General features: G+C 44.1%; 1 protein-coding gene across 1 annotated transcript in view; it reads right to left on the reverse strand.

The window, feature by feature from the left end:
* Positions 1-19,546, reverse strand: part of LOC104513135 (chromosome unknown open reading frame, human C16orf70) — a 34,573-nt gene extending 15,027 nt beyond the window's left edge. The window contains exons 1-6 of the mRNA XM_010156379.1: positions 19,424-19,546; positions 14,501-14,583; positions 10,611-10,694; positions 5,914-5,957; positions 5,537-5,616; positions 257-351 (exon numbers count right to left, since the gene is read on the reverse strand). Of these exons, the coding sequence (XP_010154681.1) occupies positions 257-351; positions 5,537-5,616; positions 5,914-5,957; positions 10,611-10,694; positions 14,501-14,583; positions 19,424-19,487 (450 nt within the window). The 5' untranslated portion in view covers positions 19,488-19,546. The remainder of the gene's footprint in view (positions 1-256; positions 352-5,536; positions 5,617-5,913; positions 5,958-10,610; positions 10,695-14,500; positions 14,584-19,423) is intronic.
* Positions 19,547-19,597: the final 51 nt, after the last annotated feature.

Here is a 19,597-nt window from a genome sequence, read left to right on the forward strand (position 1 = left end):
GAAGGCTCCTTTCAGCACCAGAATTGCTAGTCCCAGTTGATGATGCAAGCAAAACCTCTAAGGATATGCCTTCTGCTGAAAGGAATACAATTTTTTACTTTGAAACAATTACACTGCATGAATAAGAGCACAGCTGAGTTAAATTCCTTTCAAATTACTGGTTTCTTTTGCTTGCAGGCAAGGCACAGTGTAGGTGATATTTTGCGAGTACCATAAAGGCAAAAAGACTATCCATTAACTAAGAATGGTTGCTGACCTCGTACTTCGGAGTTTCAGTCCAGGAGTCTAACTGAAAAGAAAACGACAGTCCTCTGAAATTGAGGTGAAAGAGTTGCTCAGCGGAATTATACACTAAAAGAGAAAAAGAAAGTAAAAACAGAGTTACCAAAATAAACTAAGAACACTCCAGTTTAGATCTAACAGCACTTTCATCACCTCAGCGAATTTACTACGTCTCAAGATGCGTGAGGAACACAATTCCACAGGACAGTAACAGTTTTCCTTTTAATTTGTCGCAGTAGAAACAGAGCAGTAAGAGAAACCGTAGATGCATTCGAGTTGCCTATGAAAGCCTGTAGGCACTAACCTATCCCTAATGATACAATTATACAATATGCCACCATCAATTACACCTTAATATCCCTAAAGGAGTTTAAACAGCTACTCTTAGTACAAAACAATTGTGATCATAATTATGTGAAACACTCGTACAATATTAACCAGAAGGTCTGTCAGACAGATGCGCACAGAGCGCTGACAAATCCCGTATTTCACATCACCAGGAAGCACGTTCCGGAGTGGGAGATCACAGGAAGCTCCCTGGCACTTCCACCTCTCCTCCCCAAGAGAGGCTCCCTCGTGCACGCCCCAGTTTAGCTACCTGCGTTCCTGAGTAACACGGCACAAGAGGCAAGTGCTGCGGACGCACAGGTCCCAGGCCATTTACTACGATCACTAAAGAGTGTCAGCAGAAACACCAGCCCATCAGTCAGCTTTTAGAAAGAGCAGCAATAAATTAGGAGACACACAGACTTCCAGCTGTCATCAGGTCACGAGATGCCCTGATGTGTATAAATTGCACATCATCAACTGCAAACAGCAATAGAAGTCACCCCAGCACTTATTCTAACAAGACATACTGTTTTGTGAGACTGTGGAAAGCTTAAGAACAACCCCAGAAGACTGGGAGCTTGGAAACAGTTTCGGGATTGATGCTACCAAACTTCAACCTGTGCCCAGTAGCTGCTGGGGAGAACACAGTGTACTTCTCACACACAGATTCTGGTTTACTTGCAAAACAGTTAGAAAACAGCAGAGGCAAAAACCAAGAAAGAAACACCTCAACAACAGAAGCTGCTTTCTTCCACTTTACCAAAGGAAACTTGTTTCGTTTTTTATTTTACTTATTTTTTACAATTTTATAATTAAGATGACATAGCAGAGACAGAAAATGCGTATAAATATTCCCACCCCAACCCCCAAAGCGTCTTTCAAATGTTCAACTTGAAAGACATGTCACAAGATATCTGGACAATGCCAGACTGCCCGGGATAGAAAAATAATAGTTGAGCAATAAGCTTTAAGCTTTCAAAAATCATCATTTGCCTTTCCTGCTGCACGTGCTGGTTAAGAGCATTTTCCCTGCTTGTCGCTCAAAGGAAAACGTGTAGAGAGAGGGAAATGTTTTGATCTGCAGGAAAATTACACAAATCTCTCATGTGATAAATTATGATGCATCTTTTCCAAAGCCCACAGCCAGCTGGAGAAGTGTTTTTCCCCATGTCATGCCAAGTGTGATATCTGATTATACAAATCGCATCAGTTCCCATCCCTGCAGTGTTTGTTGATGCTTAGGCTTAAAGGGCAAGGAATGATTTCATCCTGAAGAAGTTCTCTCAGATCTCCCTCAAGACCGTATGTCACAACCACATGACTGAATAAGGTAAGCCTTTATTTAATTATTATTTTCAAATAATAATTATTAACATTTCCTCCCTGAAAGGCTCCACAAAAAGTCATGCTGGAGCGTGCCCAGCGAAGGGCGACAAAGCTGGTGAAGGGTCTGGAGAACAAGTCTGACGAGGAGCAGCTGAGGGAGTTGGGGGTGTTCAGCCTGAAGGAGGCTGAGGGGAGACCTGACGGCTCTCTACAGCTCCCTGAAGGGAGGATGTAGGGAGGTGTGTGCTGGCCTGCTCTCCCAGGTAACTGGTGACAGGACAAGAGGCAATGGCCTCCAGTTGTGTCAGGGGGGGGTTAGATTAGATATTAGGAAAAACTTCACTGAAAGAGTGGTCAGGCACTGGAAGAGGCCCAGGGAAGGGGTGGAGTCACCATCCCTGGAGGTGTTCAAGGAGCGTGTAGACATGGTGCTTGAGGACATGGTCTAGTGCATATGGCAGCGTTGGGTTGATGGCTGGACTGGATGTTCTTACAGGTCTTTTCCAACCTTAGTGATTCTGTGATCTTTGTTGCAATAGAAAGAGCGTAACAGAAACCTTAGATGCATTAGAGTTGCCTACAAAAGCCTGTAGGCGCTAGCCTATCCCTAACGATCAATAGAAACAGAGTAAATAGAAACCTTAGATGCATTAGAGTTGCCTACAAAAGCCTGTAGGCACTAGCCTATCCCTAACGATACAATTATACAACGTGACATTTGTCCACGTGTGTTCAAAATTGCCGACAGAACCAAGCGGACTGCTTCTCTGCTGCTGCACTCAGGGTGAGGGGAGAGTCTGCCTTCCAGGAAAGCAGCAGAGAGACCAGCTGGGAAATGTTTCTGTGGGGTAGGACAGGACAAAGCCACTGACACCAGCAAAGCTGCAGAACAGACAGTCCTGACAAAAGCAGGGGCAGTTCCAAAAGTCAAGTCTTCCTGGTACCTCAGGGGAGCTGGGGTAACCTCCGAAGTCAGAGTTACAGAGACAGAAGACAGGACCCCTCCGTACCTGCAAGGCTACTGTGGCAGGAAGGAAGGATGTTTTTTTTCCTTCTACCTTGACTTCAGTTCAATCCCACAGCCCATACCCACACTGAACAGTGCTTCAGCAAACAGCCACATCCAAAAGGACTCAGAACAGGATGTGATTTCAACAGAACCACTGGCAAGAGCAAGCGCTTCCCAGCAGGAGGTCAGGTCAGAGAACCATGGAAATGTGGGAAAGAATCTTGGCTTGGATGAAGCTACTGATCTCCAAAGTGGTCATATTTCAATCAGCCCCGTGACAGAGATACTACAACGTTTCAAACTAACATTAGCCAAAAAGTAATGAAGCTGGTTGCAATTTTCCTGATGACTCCTCTTCTTTGAAACCACTGATTTGGCAAAACCAAAACTGCTCACTGAAGGGGTGGTTTCAACACAAAACCGTTGCTAACCTTTTGAAATATGTTTTGAAACTAACATTGTATCCTGTTGCAGGAAAGTTCTGCTGCAACCACCTTGGGTTTAAGTGAAAGATGACATTTTCTTTGAAACTCTAGCAGAGGTAACTCATAGAGATGAACAACAGCATACTCTGAAATTTAAAGGGCTTGCATTGGCGTTCTAGCAGTAGTGGTATGGAGAAGAGAAAGGGTGGTTATGTCATTCATGAAAACTGGCGTTTGCTACTTTTGTCACATTAAGAGGAAGGTCTCTCTTCCCACACCTGCTCAAGTTTTAGTGGGACAGGAAAACACCCCCATCATCCCTCCCCACATGCTGAAATCTATTCTGATTTTTTGGTCCTTTCAGTTTCAGAAAACACAAAGAAAAAAGTTATCAAAAACTGCATGATACAGTTCAAACTGTTTAGGACAGGCAGCTTAACAGAGAGCACTTCCTTCTGCTTCGTCGGCTGTTAACGGAAGATACTGAGTTTCCAGTGAGGAAACTGAAAAAGTAAATGTGAAATGGTAACAGAGGCCATCATTTTAATGAATACATTTTCATATCTACACGTCACTGGATGGAAAGGTGTTACAAAAGCCATCGTCTGATGAAGCAAGCGTGCAAGTTCTCTTAATCAAATACGACAGGCAGACAAGACCTGGCAAATTCAGGAGGAGGACACGCGGTGCCGAGCTGTGTTTTTCAGCGCTTGCATCCGATTTTATGCAGTAGCAAACCATGCTATTCCTATCATAAGCAATGCTTACAGCTGGGTGGTATTTTTATGGTTCATGACATCATAATTTTGCAAGCACTTCACCTCTAAATATTTGCAAATAAACCACTGTCACAGCACAAGTAACAACTGTGATCTGTCTAGGATATGGAACCCTTTTCACTCTCTCTAAATTCTACATAAGCCCTTGTTCATGCTATTTTCGTAATCAATTTAACTATAGATCTCATAGTTTCTGCCTAGAGCAAGCGTTAAGATCATTACCAAAGTTCTAAAAGGCCAATCTGGTCCTTGGAATATTATGGTCAGAAGTCCCCCAAGCTTCCTTTATCTCAATCTGATATTCATCTACTACAGCAGGCTTTTCTGCCATGATATTACTTTAGCCACATGACCCTCCACAGTTAATCAATCCTATTCTGTAACGTGGAAGAGATCATATGCAGAGACCAGGGACAAAGACTGGATATGCAATCGCCATCAATCACAAATAGCCTATTTGGGATGAGACTGACTACTGCAAATGGACTGGGTTAAGCTAAAAATAGAAAATGATGCTCTAAAAGAGTATCTTGCCTATACAGAGTCAATCTGCTTTCTTGTTATGCCAGTTTGTGGCTCCATTTCTTGAAGGTTCCTGAGCAGTTTAATTATAAATATCCTCTTCAAAGTTTCCCCAACAGCTTATTTTCATCACCTAACAAGCCCCTGAAATAAACTCTCCATTTTCATATGTAAACAAGGAGCTTAAAGATCTTATTTTTCTTGCTACGGAGGTGGTGAACAGCCAGGGAGCTATGACAGAGTCTGAGTGGGTTCATCAAGGTTAATTAAACTTGTCCTGGTCTGGTCACGCTGCACGTAGGCTGGCTTTACACCTCCCCAGTGCTCCCAGTAACAAGACAGAGGCATGGGGAAGTGCAAGCCAGTTATACACAGGCTCAGGCTTGATCCTGTCGCAGCAAGGGTATAAGCACGTTCTCGGAGCACGGAGCCCGAGCAAACAGCCCTGGCTGACTCCGCACAGAGATCAGCTCAGATGTCTGTATGTTCACGGTATACTTAATCCCTAAGGACGCCTGACAGCTGACCATGCGGAGGAATGTGTAAAAACAACAGCATCAACAACAGAGCTCACAGTTTTCTGGTACTGGCAGTTCAAAACAGATCATGAATGATAGCTGAACACGCCATTCTGTGCCAATGACTCTCCCTCGCTATTTCACTTGAAGAAAAGTCACAACTGAACTCACGGTACATTCTACATGATATCCCATAGGAACATGACCATTCTGGGACATAACTTCAGACCGTTTAACGACGGAAGCGTCTACTTGTTTCTCTAGGCAGACAAACAGGAAAGACTTCCTAGAAAGAGGTCTGTCAATCTAGGTGTGCTGCTGATTCTCAGAAATACCTTGGCTTACCTCCTGGATGTGTTGCTCCAAATGACTGATCAATTTGTTCTATGGTTGGAGCAATTGCCTGAGAGTTAAAATGGACACCACTGAAAAAGAAAGCAAAATGAATCTGCCTTAAGAACACTGAACGGATGCTACAAGTGTTTACTAACGGCAACAGCACATTTAAATTGGAAAAAGGCTCCAAGAGTGAAGGAGAGAGTGAACTGGTAATTTAACCAAGTGCTATGTTCAAGATAGGATAATCATCCACATGCTTTTTGACAGTTATTCTGGGTTTTGCTTAAATGAGCATGATTGAAAAATTAATTCAGGATTAAAAAAAGGAGAGAAACCACTCACTGTAATCAAGAAGAGACCATGGGAGATCTTAGATGACTTACCAATATTTTAACTTCACCTTTGTCAAGTCATAAACTTCAATCACCTGAAACACAGGAATTGGAAATATTACCATACTTCACACATTTGCAAAGCATTACAGAGCCAAATTCTCATCAGAAGGCAAGACTAGCTAGCACTGCTCGCTCCCTAACACAGCTCTGCTACAATAAATCAGACAGAGACGAAACTCCGAAAACTGACCCAGCAACTGCGTATGTGAAACAAGCACCGCAGCACAACTACGGCCAGATGCCCTGTAAATCAGCACGGACCTGCATAAAGTTCTCTCTTCGCTAATACATTGCTTTGCACAGTCCTCCCAACACACAGATTCATAGAATGGTTTGGGTGGGAAGGGCCCTTAAAGACCATCCAGTTCCACCCCCCCTGCCATGGGCAGGGACACCTTCCAGCAGACCAGGTTGCTCCAAGCCTCATCCAGCCTCGCCTTGGACACTCCCAGGGATGGAGCATCCACAGCTTCTCTGGGCAACCTGTCCCAGTGACTATCCTCCCTCTCTGGGAAGAATTTCTTCCTGATATCTAATCTAAACCTCCCCACTTTCAATTTAAACCCGTTCCCCCTTGTCCTGTCACTACACGCCCTTGCAAAAAGTCCCCCCCAGCTTCCCTGTAGCCCCTTCAGGTACTGGAAGGCTGCAATAAGGTCTCCCCGGCGCCTTCTCTTCTCCAGGCTGAACAAGCCCAATTCTCGCAGCCTGTCCCCATAGCAGAGGTGCTCCAGCCCTCAGAGCATCTTCATGGCCTCCTCTGGACTCACTCCAACTGGTCTATATCCTTCTGATATTGAGGGCTCCACAGCTGGACGCAGCACTCCAGGTGGGGTCTCACCAGAGCAGAGGACAGGGGCAGAATCCCCTCCCTCGACCTGCTGGCCACACTTCTGATGCAGCCCAGAATATGGTTGACTTTCTGGGCTGCCAGCGCACACTGCCGGCTCACCGGCTCTTCAGCTAGAGAAGAAAGCTGAATTCCCCAGGGAGCTTTCTACAAAATGTGGCTTTAAAGCCTAAAAATATCACCAGCTAAGAAGGAAGTCTTGGTTTTGGGAGATGCCCAGCAAATAACCCTAAATAAAACAACTTGCAATGCTTAAACCACTATACATAAAAAGAAAAATAAGACTCAACATGCAATGGTACGCTGTTGACTCCCAAAAAGTTGGAAGAGTTCTCTGAAGCACTTTATTTGCTCAGGAAGCCCACACGTCTCAGGATATAAGGAACAAGTACAGCACAAAGCAAGTAACAAATGAACATTCTGGCAGAACCAACACAAAGAACAGCAAACAAATTTTTCTTCTTAACAAATATACTTGGAGTTGTTTCTTGGAAAAAAAAAGGTTATGCAGTATTCTATTGCAAATGCAGCCTGACATGTCCCATTTCCTGTACTGCACAGCTTGTTGAAAACAAAGGCAACTGTTGTGAAAAGCCAGGAACGATTTTCCATTTTTTAGTGGCCTTGCACATCATCTTTTCCCCCCCAGAAAACGTTTCTGAAAATAGAGACAACCACCGCCCCCTCCCCTCCCCAAGATGTGGTTTTGCAGCAACTGCTGGCGAGCACCAGGCGCTCTCTGGGAGCCCCGCTGAAACATGCGGTGGAAGACGCCAGGACGAGTCGAACAAGGAGCAGTGCACGAGGGACAGCATGTCGCACGAACGAGGTCACCCCTGAGAGATGCACCCTGGCAGCGGCCAACAGGCACGGATGTGCCATCAGCCCTCTTCCCACCACTCAGAGGGATCTATTCATGCCAACGTTTCTTTTTACTAACCGCAGAGGAAGAAACAAGCACCAGTTTGCAAAATTTAAAAAGGCAGTCAAAAGATCACAAAAGGCATATATTGAAGAAACACTGCAATGGGCCACAGCACTAGAAAAGGATTTATTCTTTAAGCTACAGACGCTACTCTCAAAAGGATTCATGTGATTCTTCCTGTGTGCGGAGGAACAAAAACTGGGACGATCAAGAACTATTCAGTGATGGCGTTACTACACAGCCAGAAGACAGTTGGTTTAAAGGAGAAAAACCTGATGTTTTGTCACGCTGTTTTGACAATTACTACTGAGTAAGACACAAAGGTGTTCAGTTATCTACTCACAAGTAATAACAGACCAACGCTGTGAAATCCCCTCCAGTGGGAGCATGATGCCAGACACCTTGTTGCTGAAATTCGTAGCAATGCTTTCAGAACCTGGCCCTGCACCTACTCTTTCACCTTAGCTCACGTTACTAACGACTCCTGCAGCGCTCTGGCTACTGAAGGCGAGTAGAGAGACTGTGCACAAACCTCCTTCCCCTCCCTTAAGAACGGGAGGAAATGTTTTAGGAATATTGCTATGACTTTATTCCTGCACCAGCTCCTTTGGGTTTGTCAAGACTTGCCATTTTAGTAGGCTGTGTTTCAATCTCTTTTTCACAACCAAACCTAATAGCAAGTATGTATTTAAAAAAAACCAACAACACACAAAGCCAAGAGAAAAGGCATCCGGATTTTTCTAGCTTTGCTGCTGCTGAGCAGCACTGAAGACAGGGTCACACCATCTTAGAGGCAGGCAGTACTTACTCTACACTGACCCTAATCTTTCACGGGTCCCGTTGCTCACTTCTGAGCTGGCCCCACAGAACCTCTTCTATCAAGCCTTCTGAACACTCACAACTCTCTGTTTTCACAGCACAGTCTGCATTTAACTATGAAGAGTAAAGCTGTGCAAACAAGCAAAAGGTATCACTAGACCACTGAACCACGACATATCAGACAGGATTGGGTTTTCTACTATTTTTTCTTTGAAAACAAACCTAAAAACACATCCCAGAAGAGTCTGGGTTTTCTATTCTTTTTTTTAAGTGAATTTTAAAACACATTGTGGAGAAAGGTGAAAGAACCACACCAGAGCTTTTCTTAGGACACTGGGTGTTGAAACGACAAAGTCAGACCCTCGACAACCAGAGAGACAGGGCAGACACTAGTTACAGCGCTTCAACATGACACTATGTAGTTGAGTCTCCTTAAGAATTAAACATAGTTTGGAAAGATTTCATACAGCAGGTGTAGCCTGCACTGTTAAAGATCTACCTGACAAAGAGAATTTTTGAGATACTCTTAAAAATTGTAAATTCACATACACAATCTAAAAAATTAAGTTCTAAATCTTGAAAAAAATAAAAATCCCATTATTACAGAATGACTTTATGAACAGAAACAACCATAAGGCAAACTAAAATCTGGCAGAAGTGCTCAGCTGTCCCACATTTGACCTCAGTTTGAACTGAAAATTGTTCTTCAAAATGTGCATTTTGACAGTTAACATAAAAGAGGTTTTGAAAAAGGAAAATACAAATGTACCGTGGTGTTACAGGTTACTACTAGAGAAATAAGTACATCCAACAACTACTAATTTGGGTTGGTATTCAGCAATTTTGTATATACATTTACACTACATGAAGAGCTACAGTTTCAGCTGACAGCACACTGCAACACTCCAAATAGTCATTTTTGGGATAAAGCACTAGGCTGACATTTTGGAGAGTGATGTTTTGCTGCTGGTTTTATTGGAAACAGGATTGAGGAGAACAAGGCTCCACCTACCACGGTTCCAAACCTGGAAGTATGGATGCAAGCACCAGACTTACCCAGAGGGTAAGCATTCCATCAGGCAGTACCACATTTAACCCCACGCTTCTGCTTTCAGATGTTAAACAGCACGGCAGTTAGAGCAGTACACTCTCGCCCAATTAGCCAAATCAATGCCTGGGCACTTTGGTCCCGACGAAATTCCTGCACGCCAGGCAAGAACCACACTGACAATTGTTCAGCACAGCTGGCCCTGCCAAAAGGACCCCCTTGAATAACTAAGAACTTCCATATAGATATGGTAAGTGTTTCAGTTAAGAAAGCTTTTCAAGATTTTGTATGGATGTAGCCATCCCTACAGTCCCACGGTTGCCCATTTTGTATGGATCAAACATACCATGTTCATAACAGATTTTTTGTGAACACAAATGCCACGGGAGGTTAGTGACCAGCCTGCCCTTTATGCTGCATCTTAACTACACAAAGCTCCCTAGAGAGAGGCAGATCAACACTTGGTCAGTTAAAAGAACAGAAACAGATTCGCTGGGCTGAGAACTGGACTGCAAGAAGAAAAACTCATCCACAACAAACTGAAGCGAGAGCAGGAGGCAGCTGCACACAACAGGCCTGAACGTGGCTTTCTGGGAGAAACCATACACTCACAGCCACACGAGGACTCTGTGAACCTAACTCAACTGGAGCTAAGGCTAGGAGGACGTTACTGTCAAAAATAAAATGGCAGCGCAGATAAAGGAACGACCTGGGCAGAAAACAACAATGGTTTGCATTAACCGACGATCTGATTTCCAACCCCAGGCTTCACTTTAGTAAGGGCCTTTCGCAGCGTCAGTTGCCACCTGAGACAAGGTGGGCAGGCGAGATGACACTGGACCATCGTACCCCTACGGCACTCTTACACCCCCTGTGTCTTAGTCCTATAAACAAAGGTCTGACCCCCAAAATGAAGAAAGTGCAGTTCATTATCACAAGAAAGCCTTTTACACAATTTGCCATATATAAGAACCACATACTCATGCTCTGTTACATGTCAATATACCCTAGGGTTTTGGTTTGCAGGAAGGGTGTTTTATTACCTTAAGTCTCTGATTGAAAGCATCAAACAGCAGTTTGATTCCATCCTGAGTCAGGTTAAGGATGAGGTCATGGCTAAGAGGTGACTGTAAAGACAAAAAAAAAAAAGAAGCTGTTAGCTTAATAAAGAAGCCTTGAAATGAAAAGCCTAAGTAACATTGTACAAGTATAAATTGGCTATTTTGGGAAACGAAAACTGCCTCAGAAAACAACCACTTGTTCAACAAAAGCACATTTGGCCAAACCTCTCAACCCCTTCAGTTTCCTTATGAAAAGAAATAGAAGTGCCTGTGTAAGATCTGCACCCTGCTAGAATTCCCAAGAGGGGAGTTGTCCATTATTTCAGGTGTGGGGGGAAGAAAAAAAAAAAACCCTTGAAAATCAACATTCAAAGTTTAGCATCAGAGACTGGGACTGTCTGCTGCACTCCTGGCACACAAAAATAACAGCCCACCTCACCAAGTCTCGCACCAGAACCAAGCGTACACTTGACAAAGAGATGGCGAGAGGGCTTTCCACTTCAAAAAATCAGAGTGTCACAGTCTTCTTCAGGCCTCAAAAGGAAGGCTTCAGACTCTCCTGTTGTGAATTTAGGTTTCCTTAGTTACTGTGAACCATAACAACTAAAGGCTTCATTTGCAGTCTGCTGGAGTCAATAGGAGACATTCCACTGGCTTCACTGGTGTCTGTAGAGACTCTTCGCCACCCCAGCCTGCTGGGACACTGGGGAAGCTGCTCAGGCCTGTACCAGTATAATCCATGCGTATGCTGTCAGTCAGCCCCAGGTCAGCTATTTGATCTAGTACCACCTAAAGCACATTCCCTACAAACAGCTCTGCCCTCCACAACTGCCTCCGCAGAGGAGAAGAAAGGCTGAATGACAGGCAGGCAGCAATATCCATGACCTAGAACTCCACCAAGCAGTGATCTAGCGAAAGTCAAGAGCGGGAATGGGATATCTGGCACATGTGCAGGCCCCCAGTGCAGGCAGCCACACCACACAGCCCTATTTATGCATTAAGCATAAGCGACCTTAAAAACCGTCACTCTCCCCCTTTCTCTGCTGTGAGAAGGTCTGTGTTGTGACTGTCAGAAGTTTAATTTTCATCCTAAAGTTTCTCATCTCTTTATTCTCACACCAGCACTGTCTTCTAGCCTGGGTACCTTTTGTGCATTCTCACGTGCACCTCCCGACCCTCCCCAAACCACGCAGTTAAGCACTCAGATCCTAGACTTGAAACCCCTAGGTCAAAACAAGCCACGGAGCTTTCAACCCCGCCGTGATAGGGATTTCCCATTCCCCTTGATCACTCCAGTAGCTTCTCCTGAAGAGGGTTCAGTTGAAGCTCACCCTCCCTGAGCACCGGTGATCTGGCATGTAGGCTGTCTCCTGAAGGGAATCTTGACAGCGCCCTGCGCAACGGCAGCAACACTTCGCTGCTGCTGGCAAACTTCTCTGCTGCTGCACACAACTGAAGTAGCACGGCAACAGAGCCAGGAGCAGCAGATAAAAAGATCTAATGTTGATCCTGACGGTCTTGGCTTTTAATCCCTTATAAATCTCATTTAGAACAGCTACAGATATATTTAAATGCAACACGACACGTGGTTTTCATCTACCAACAGAGTTCTTCCGACACAGGATATGCTCTGTTTCACTGGTTTCTCAGTGGAATTTTCATAAGGATATTCCAAAATTAATGAGAACATTACAAGCACTTTTGAGTGGGTGGAAAAAAAACCAAAACACAAAAACATCTGAGGAGAAGCCTGATAATTAGTACAGCAAATAGCTTCTATTCTACGCTGGCGTATTTCCTAATAAGAAGCAAAGTTTCAAGGGCACAAATTTAGTTCATGTGACTCCTAATACGCAAAACAGAACCTCAAGTGTGAAAGATGGTGCCAGGAAGCAACAGGAGAGTTCTTCCTACAGGAAGCAATTCAGATGTGCAGTTACACTGCTCATCTGCACAAAGCTGCAGGAAAAACTATTACCACTGGGTGATCCTATTGACATAAATCCAGAGGAAGAGCCTTAGGAAAACATACAAAGGCAGTTAAATACCCCACTAAAACTGACCAAAAAGTAGTTACAATTCTTTAGTCACAGAAAAGTGTTCATCAAGCTTTTTTTGGCACAGGTCGGGCATCCCATTTACGTCAAGTCAAAAAAAGAGCCGTGGGCAGATCTAATTGCATTTAATTGTCATATAAATTTTTTGAAAGGAAATACTTGCTGCTGGAGTTCCAGGAACAGAAATTCAGCTCTTTAGATGCAACAACTTTAAATCACACTTGATCACTATGCTCAAAGACATAGAAAGCTGTTCAGGTGTAGTTCAGCTAAATAAAAGTTGTGCATGGCAAAGTTTATTTAAATCTTTGAATCTTCTAAGAACTGCAGCAGCAGCTCTTTGTGCTCAGCTGCTAATGAAGCCTGTGCTCAGCTGCTATTGAAGCCTGTGCTCTGCAGGAGGGTGAGGATATAGGGCCTGCAGTTGACTGTCTGGCCAAGTGGCACATGGAAAAAAATTACACCGGTATCAGGCACTGAACTGGAATAATATAGAGAAAAAATATCATCAGCGTAACTATTCCACAAAGTTGATAATTACTATTTTGTTGGACTACGCAGATGTTAAAAACACCTTTACATTTATTATAGTTTGGAGAGGAAAAACTCCAACACCCCGCAGAATGAGTAAAAATTCAGTGTACATGTTCAAGCAGCACGTACCTTCCCAAGAGGCATAGAAAGCCAAGTAGCAGTATACCATGCCACAGGACCACTAGTTCTCCTGTGATTCTACAAACCTGAGGGGAATGGGAATCTCATCATGTATCTAAACAAACCTAGAAATAATTCTGGAATACACTGTGGTAAGAAAAACTAAAACACCTCCAAAGTGCACAAAACCCAAGGAATGCATGCACTGCCAGGCGGATGCTCCCCTGCGTGAAATACAAGGATCTAGATTTTCCATTTGAAATTCAGTCATCATAAAACCCATAAATCTACATAATGTGAAACAAAAAAGGATAAATCACCGAGTTACACGAAATATGTGTCCAGCAGTAAACGCCAGCCGAGCTTGCTCCCTAGCCATCCGCTGTTCACTGCAGAGGCATGAGGCCTCCGTGTTTTGGTACAAACTGACAGGCCAGCAGGGCTTGCTTTTCTCCTGATGCAAAGATCTAGTCTACCCCATAGGAATATCACCTTCTGATTAACGTGCAATTCATATAATACACATTTGAAGAGTCACAATCCTCCTTTATCCCATCTCCCCTTCCCTTCCTTTAAAGTAAAGGTGGGTATATAATACACTTCATTGGATCTAGCAGAAAGATTTCACTTCTAGTCCCCTTTTTGATGGAAGTCAAATGTATTAGAAACTTAAGGCTTAGTTTTGAAGAATGACTGAAACATCTACAGCTGGTTTAAATTATTGCACCCACTTTCTGCAGACAACAGACTCAGAAAGCGTGGAAGCCTATACAGGGGGTTCATCACCACTGAACCAAAAAAAGCAGAAAGTAACGAGTGATTCAGTACTTCAAAAATACTGCAACGCCTGACAATGACAATGTAAAAAGAATTCAATTATCCAGCTAATTGCAGAACATTTTGCCTCTTAAAGGGAAACAATACTACCCCAACACCGCGTGCAAAAAAAGGTTACCCGTTAATCGCTGTGCTGAGGATTATGACACGACGTGGAGCTGATAGAAAATCTACACCGCTGCTGTGGGGGCAATAATTTGGTGTAATTCAGCTTCAAGTAGCTCCACAACTCCTACAACAAGTAGGTAAACATGCCCCAGTATCAGGATAGCCTTAACTGTGGGACACGGGGTGAACGGCCCGGCCGGAGCACGCACTACTTACCTGCTCGCTGTAGAGAACCTGGACGTTTTTGATAATGCGACAGTGTTTCTGAAGAATTGCTACAGCCTGAGCCAACGGCATCCCTGTAAATAAAAACAGTTGTATTTCTTCAGTTTGGAGACCAGCTAGCAGTGTTTTCCAAACAGAGAGGTTACCGATGAGGCAACCGAGCCGTCACCAGCAAGCAGGTCATTACAACAGGAAGGTATGCGATCAACAAATAAGCCTGCTTGACTCACGGTATCAGCACAGAGCAGGTTTTCTGAAACAGAAAAGTCATTGTTTATCTACCAGTTAGCCAGGCATATACGAAATGCAAGCATCTCTAGCCGCAAAGTTAAACAGCAAAGTTCAGGCAGAAAAAGCACAGCTCTTGCTACAACCCGCAGACAAAATCTTCTGCTTTGTGGGTGTCAACAATTCGGTAACTAATGGAATAGCCAATCGCAAGCTCCGGCAGAGCTGCCCAGAGCCCTCCCGCACGCACGCAGTAGGCTCCTGGGTCGCGTTTTCGGGCACATCCTTCATCAAGCTTGGTAACGTACCGAGCAGTCGTACAAGACAGGCAGAAAGGCTGAAAGGGAGCAACGGTTCTCCCCAGATCCAAGGGGCCACATCAGCTGCTGATGCGGCTACGGCTGTGCCAAGGAAGGAACTTTATCTTCTCAGTTTACAGACAAGATAAACGTAATAAACAGTTTGGTTCAATTGAAGTAATACACTTAATAGCCATTCACCCTCTAACACTATTTCAAGGGCTTTTTTTTTTTCCCCCCGTCAGTGTATATCTTATCTTTACAGCTATAAATTTTTTGAAAGTGGAATGAAACAGCTGATTCTGCAGGAAGAACAGCACCACATCATCTCATCCTTTATCACACTTAAAAACTCTGTTGCCTTTCCAGATGAAATGTGATCGTGTTCCTGGATCCAAAGCAGGCATTTATAAAGAGAGGTTATGAGCTCATAATTGTGAAGTTTTATTTCCCTACCAATGCCTGCAAGCCAATTTAGATTAGTTAACCGATATTTTATTTACATTCCTTGCCCCATTCTTCTCTATTTCTAGCTTTTTAAACAGTAAGAAAGTTGCTATGATTAAAGAAAACTTACCAATTGAGCTACACTTTTATTCAGTTAACAGTTCAGACATTCAAATTTTTAGTTACTAGCTACACCTCTCAAGCTCAGACGGTACATTATGTGCCAAAGCACCTTTTAGACATTATCTACAGTACTAAAGCAGAAAACTCCCTCTTCTCTTTCCATATATATATACACGCCTAGATCACCATAGGTGCTGCTGTAGGTGATCCTAGCATAACACTAAAATAAAACTCCTATTATTATGTTCACCATCGCACTGAACTCCCTGCCTCTTGCGCCCGTTTCTGCGATCACGAAGTCAAGTTTTGGTGAAACAGGCTTATAGATGAGAACTACACTGATTCAAAATGTAGATACCATAGACATCTGTTTCTGTGAAAGAGTTTTTCACATCAGCCCATAATCTTGGAAACAATATTTTTTGCCACTAGAAATTATATACTGGAAGATGCTATTAAAAAAAAATATCAGAGTAGTTATCATTTTAATAACGGTAATAAAATTAAAATGCACAGAGCCACACAATAAAGCAGCACTGTTTCCTATTATCTAGGAAATAGCAGTTGCCTTGTAGTCTAAGCAGCTGAGTTTTAAGACAATTATTATGTATTAGATAATATTTTCAAAATGGAACAGAAACATAAAGAACAGCAAGAAGCTGAGATCAAAGATGCTGCTGTAGAAGTTCCACATTGCTTAACCTAGTAAAACCCCTTTTCAAAGTCAGTATTTCTAGGAGATGCAGAGATGTAAGACTATGAGCTCTTTAAAAAAAACCAAGTGGCAAAGGCCGAAGCAAAGCCAGCTAACAAGCTGACAGAATCTACATGCTGACGGCAACAGGGGTAGGCAAGGTTTCACTCAAAAAAGCATGTGGCTAAAAAAAACGTGTGCACAAACACGAACTTCAGTTTGTAGTCCGATGTAAACTGATGCAATCTTGGGCTGGTAAGTGTGCAAACAGACGGCTCATGTGACTCTCTTACTCAGAGCTTTCTCAAGCTCCAAGCAAGAGGAGATGGACTGATTTTGCTCAGTTTTCAGCAACTGAGAATCAAGCAGATTTTGCCACGCAGCTGCTTAGCAAAGCTATGATAAGCAACCTCAGTTCTCCAAGAACTGTTCACAGAACCTAAAACATGCGTGGAGGAGCCAGCGTCCTCCCTTTGCCTCCATTAGCAAAGAGCCAAAGGAGGAGTAAAGAAACTGGGCTATTTTTCTCCACCCTTCTCACACGCGCACACACACACACACAACACCCCCTTTTCCTCAACATTCGTCAGCCTTTGCCGTCAAACAGAAAAACAAAGAATTCTTTTTCCCCTGCTCACCAGTCAAGGGGAATGGGGAAGCAAACATGGTTTCCAGCACATCAGTCAGTCAACCAAATGGAGCCACAGCAAGTAACACCCACAGAGATCAGTGCCAGGACTCTCCCATCACAAACTTTTCCCTTTTCTAAATGCTGGAGCGATACAAGCCACGCAAGACACTCCTCTCGCGTACGCTGGCCATGAACAGCGTGGCTGGAAGCACTAGTCTATGCTAAGACTGTGTGCCTTGAAAGGAAGGTGGGCAGAGGAGTGAATAAAGATTAACAGAGAAGAACACATGAAAAATCCAAGAAAAGATGAGTCGTAACACATTAAAAAAAGAGAGAAGTGAAACTCAGTAGGAAAAGAAAGTAGAAGAAACAACAGAAATGCAAGTATGCCTCAGAAATTATACATCTTGAACGCTAATAATACAGCTATAGGCACTATGGAAAAAGTATTTAATTGTTCTCCTTAAAAAAGGCAGGAATGTAGCCCGAGAGGTGCACTGACACAGGTATCGCACTGAACGCAAAACTCAGCCTTGGTTAAATTTTTTATGCTCTGGTCACACAGTGAGTCAACACTGGAGCCAGAAACAGAATCCAAAAACTCATGTAAAAAGTTTTCCTGGCATTTCCCCTCAGTCATCTCCATTGTGGGCACAATACTGGAAGCCAGAGTCAGCAGCAGGTCAGGAATACTGCCATTAGTTCTGGTAAGAGCAGATCTAAACAAACGAGGAGTTTAACACCACTGGCAGGGAGAATCCTATTTACACCAGCGCTTCCAACCTCGCTACCACTAGCACCGCTGAACCAGCCCTATCGGCAGGGACAGTTTTCATACAACATCGCTAGCGCAGGCCGAAGTGAAGTATCTTAATACCTAGTCAGCCTCCTGCTCTACACCAGCAGGTCATGCTAATTATATATTAGAGACATCACGTGGTGGCTATGTTTACTCCAAGAATTACAGCTGAGCTTCCTCCCTCTCGCATCTACGCGCGTGTCTGTGTGTATGTACACACAGACAGAGACACGCAGTATATAATTTTGACCATGAGATTGTGTTAACGGGGTTCTTGGGAACATGAAAACCATATTCTCTCTTCCCTTCTTTTATCAGGAGAACGGAGGGGGAGCGAGACGGCACATGTATTGCCAGGGTATGTAATTCATGACTGCATCCCTTTCCAGGTGATACAGGCACTAAGAGATCGTGGAAGGCCACCCAGAGCAGAGAGAGCACGGTAACACTTTAGCGGTACAAAGAGATTACCCAGATTTCAAAGGGTGGGACCTAAGTTACTATAATTAGACTCCAAAAGCCACTCTAACGCTCCCTGTAACCATCAGGTTGTACTTGAGTCTGAAATCCCAGCAGTATAAACAGCTCTTTCTGCTTGATGGGTTTCATATCGACAACTCCACGTCACAGCGCCACCCCTTTGGTGTGACCCAGGCTCACGGAAGCTGCCTAACAGTGCTTTTAAGGAACAGTCTGTTCCCTGGCTGCCACAGGTGACAGCAGCAGCAGCGCAACTCAAGTTCTGGCAGATACAGAGGGTGCCACGCAGAGCCCTGTTTACGTTAGCCACACTACTACTCCCATGAACTGTGCTTCAGCAGCACAACAGCGAAGATGGAAAACTGAAAGAGTCCAACGCCGACATCTCAATCAACCACTCGGAAAATGCAACAGCTACGGTATTTTCTGAGAGGTTTAAGCACTACCACTATCTGCTTGAAAACACAGGTCATATGAAGAATCCATACCATCTGGGTTTCAACTGTACATTTAAGTGCCCTGGGCTGAGCACCAGCCAAATTTCCATCAGCTGGGGGAAAGTCCTATCTCATGGCAGTAAATAGACTGGTAAGGAAGGACCTCTCAGGGAAACAAAAACATAAGAACCATTGGAGGGGGTGGGGAGAAATACTTGTTATCTAACCCCGTGAAAACCTCTCAAAAGTTGACTTTCTCCAGTATAATGTCGTAACCCAGCAACGACACAAAGAAAATGTGACTCGTATTTATGAAGGGTTTATACAGAAAAGCACAGTATTTACACCAAGTATTAGCGCACGGCTGAAGATGCTGGTATCACCTGACATATATTCAGGTGACAATCAGAGCACCCATGTCCTCTTTTAGGAGTTATTTAAAAATCACTAGTCCAAGATAGCAAGGCAAGAAAAAACAAGGTAAACGAGTAGAAGAAAGCATATGAGCTGATAAACAAAGCAGAACTCAGCGTACAAAAGCCGAAGCTGAGACTACATGCTAAAAGGGAATCATTAAAGCTTGTACATTAATATTTTTAGCGACAGAAAGGCGAGCTTTGGCTCTCTCTCCCCTTCACTCTCAGAACTCCCTGAAAGGACTGGGAGAAACCTTCTAAGAGGCAGAATATGAGAAGACCCGAATCACCCTGATCTTGCACTGGGGGCCCGGGACAGCCAGGCGAGCTCCGGGGAGGGGGACGGAGGGACACACTTACCCAAGGTGAACTCCCATTGCTCGTTCCCCAGAGACCGCTCGGGCACCACCTCCAGATCTAGCATTGGCTCAGGTCGTGCGGAGGCCGCGGGCTGGCACGGCAGGTCACCGGTGGCTGCGCCGGACCTCTGAGGGAAGCGGAAGGGAAGATCGCAGCCTGCGCCCCGGCCCCGCG

The sequence above is a fragment of the Eurypyga helias genome, unplaced genomic scaffold (genome assembly GCF_000690775.1).
Source record: "Eurypyga helias isolate BGI_N326 unplaced genomic scaffold, ASM69077v1 scaffold35887, whole genome shotgun sequence".
Lineage (NCBI taxonomy): Eukaryota > Metazoa > Chordata > Aves > Eurypygiformes > Eurypygidae > Eurypyga > Eurypyga helias.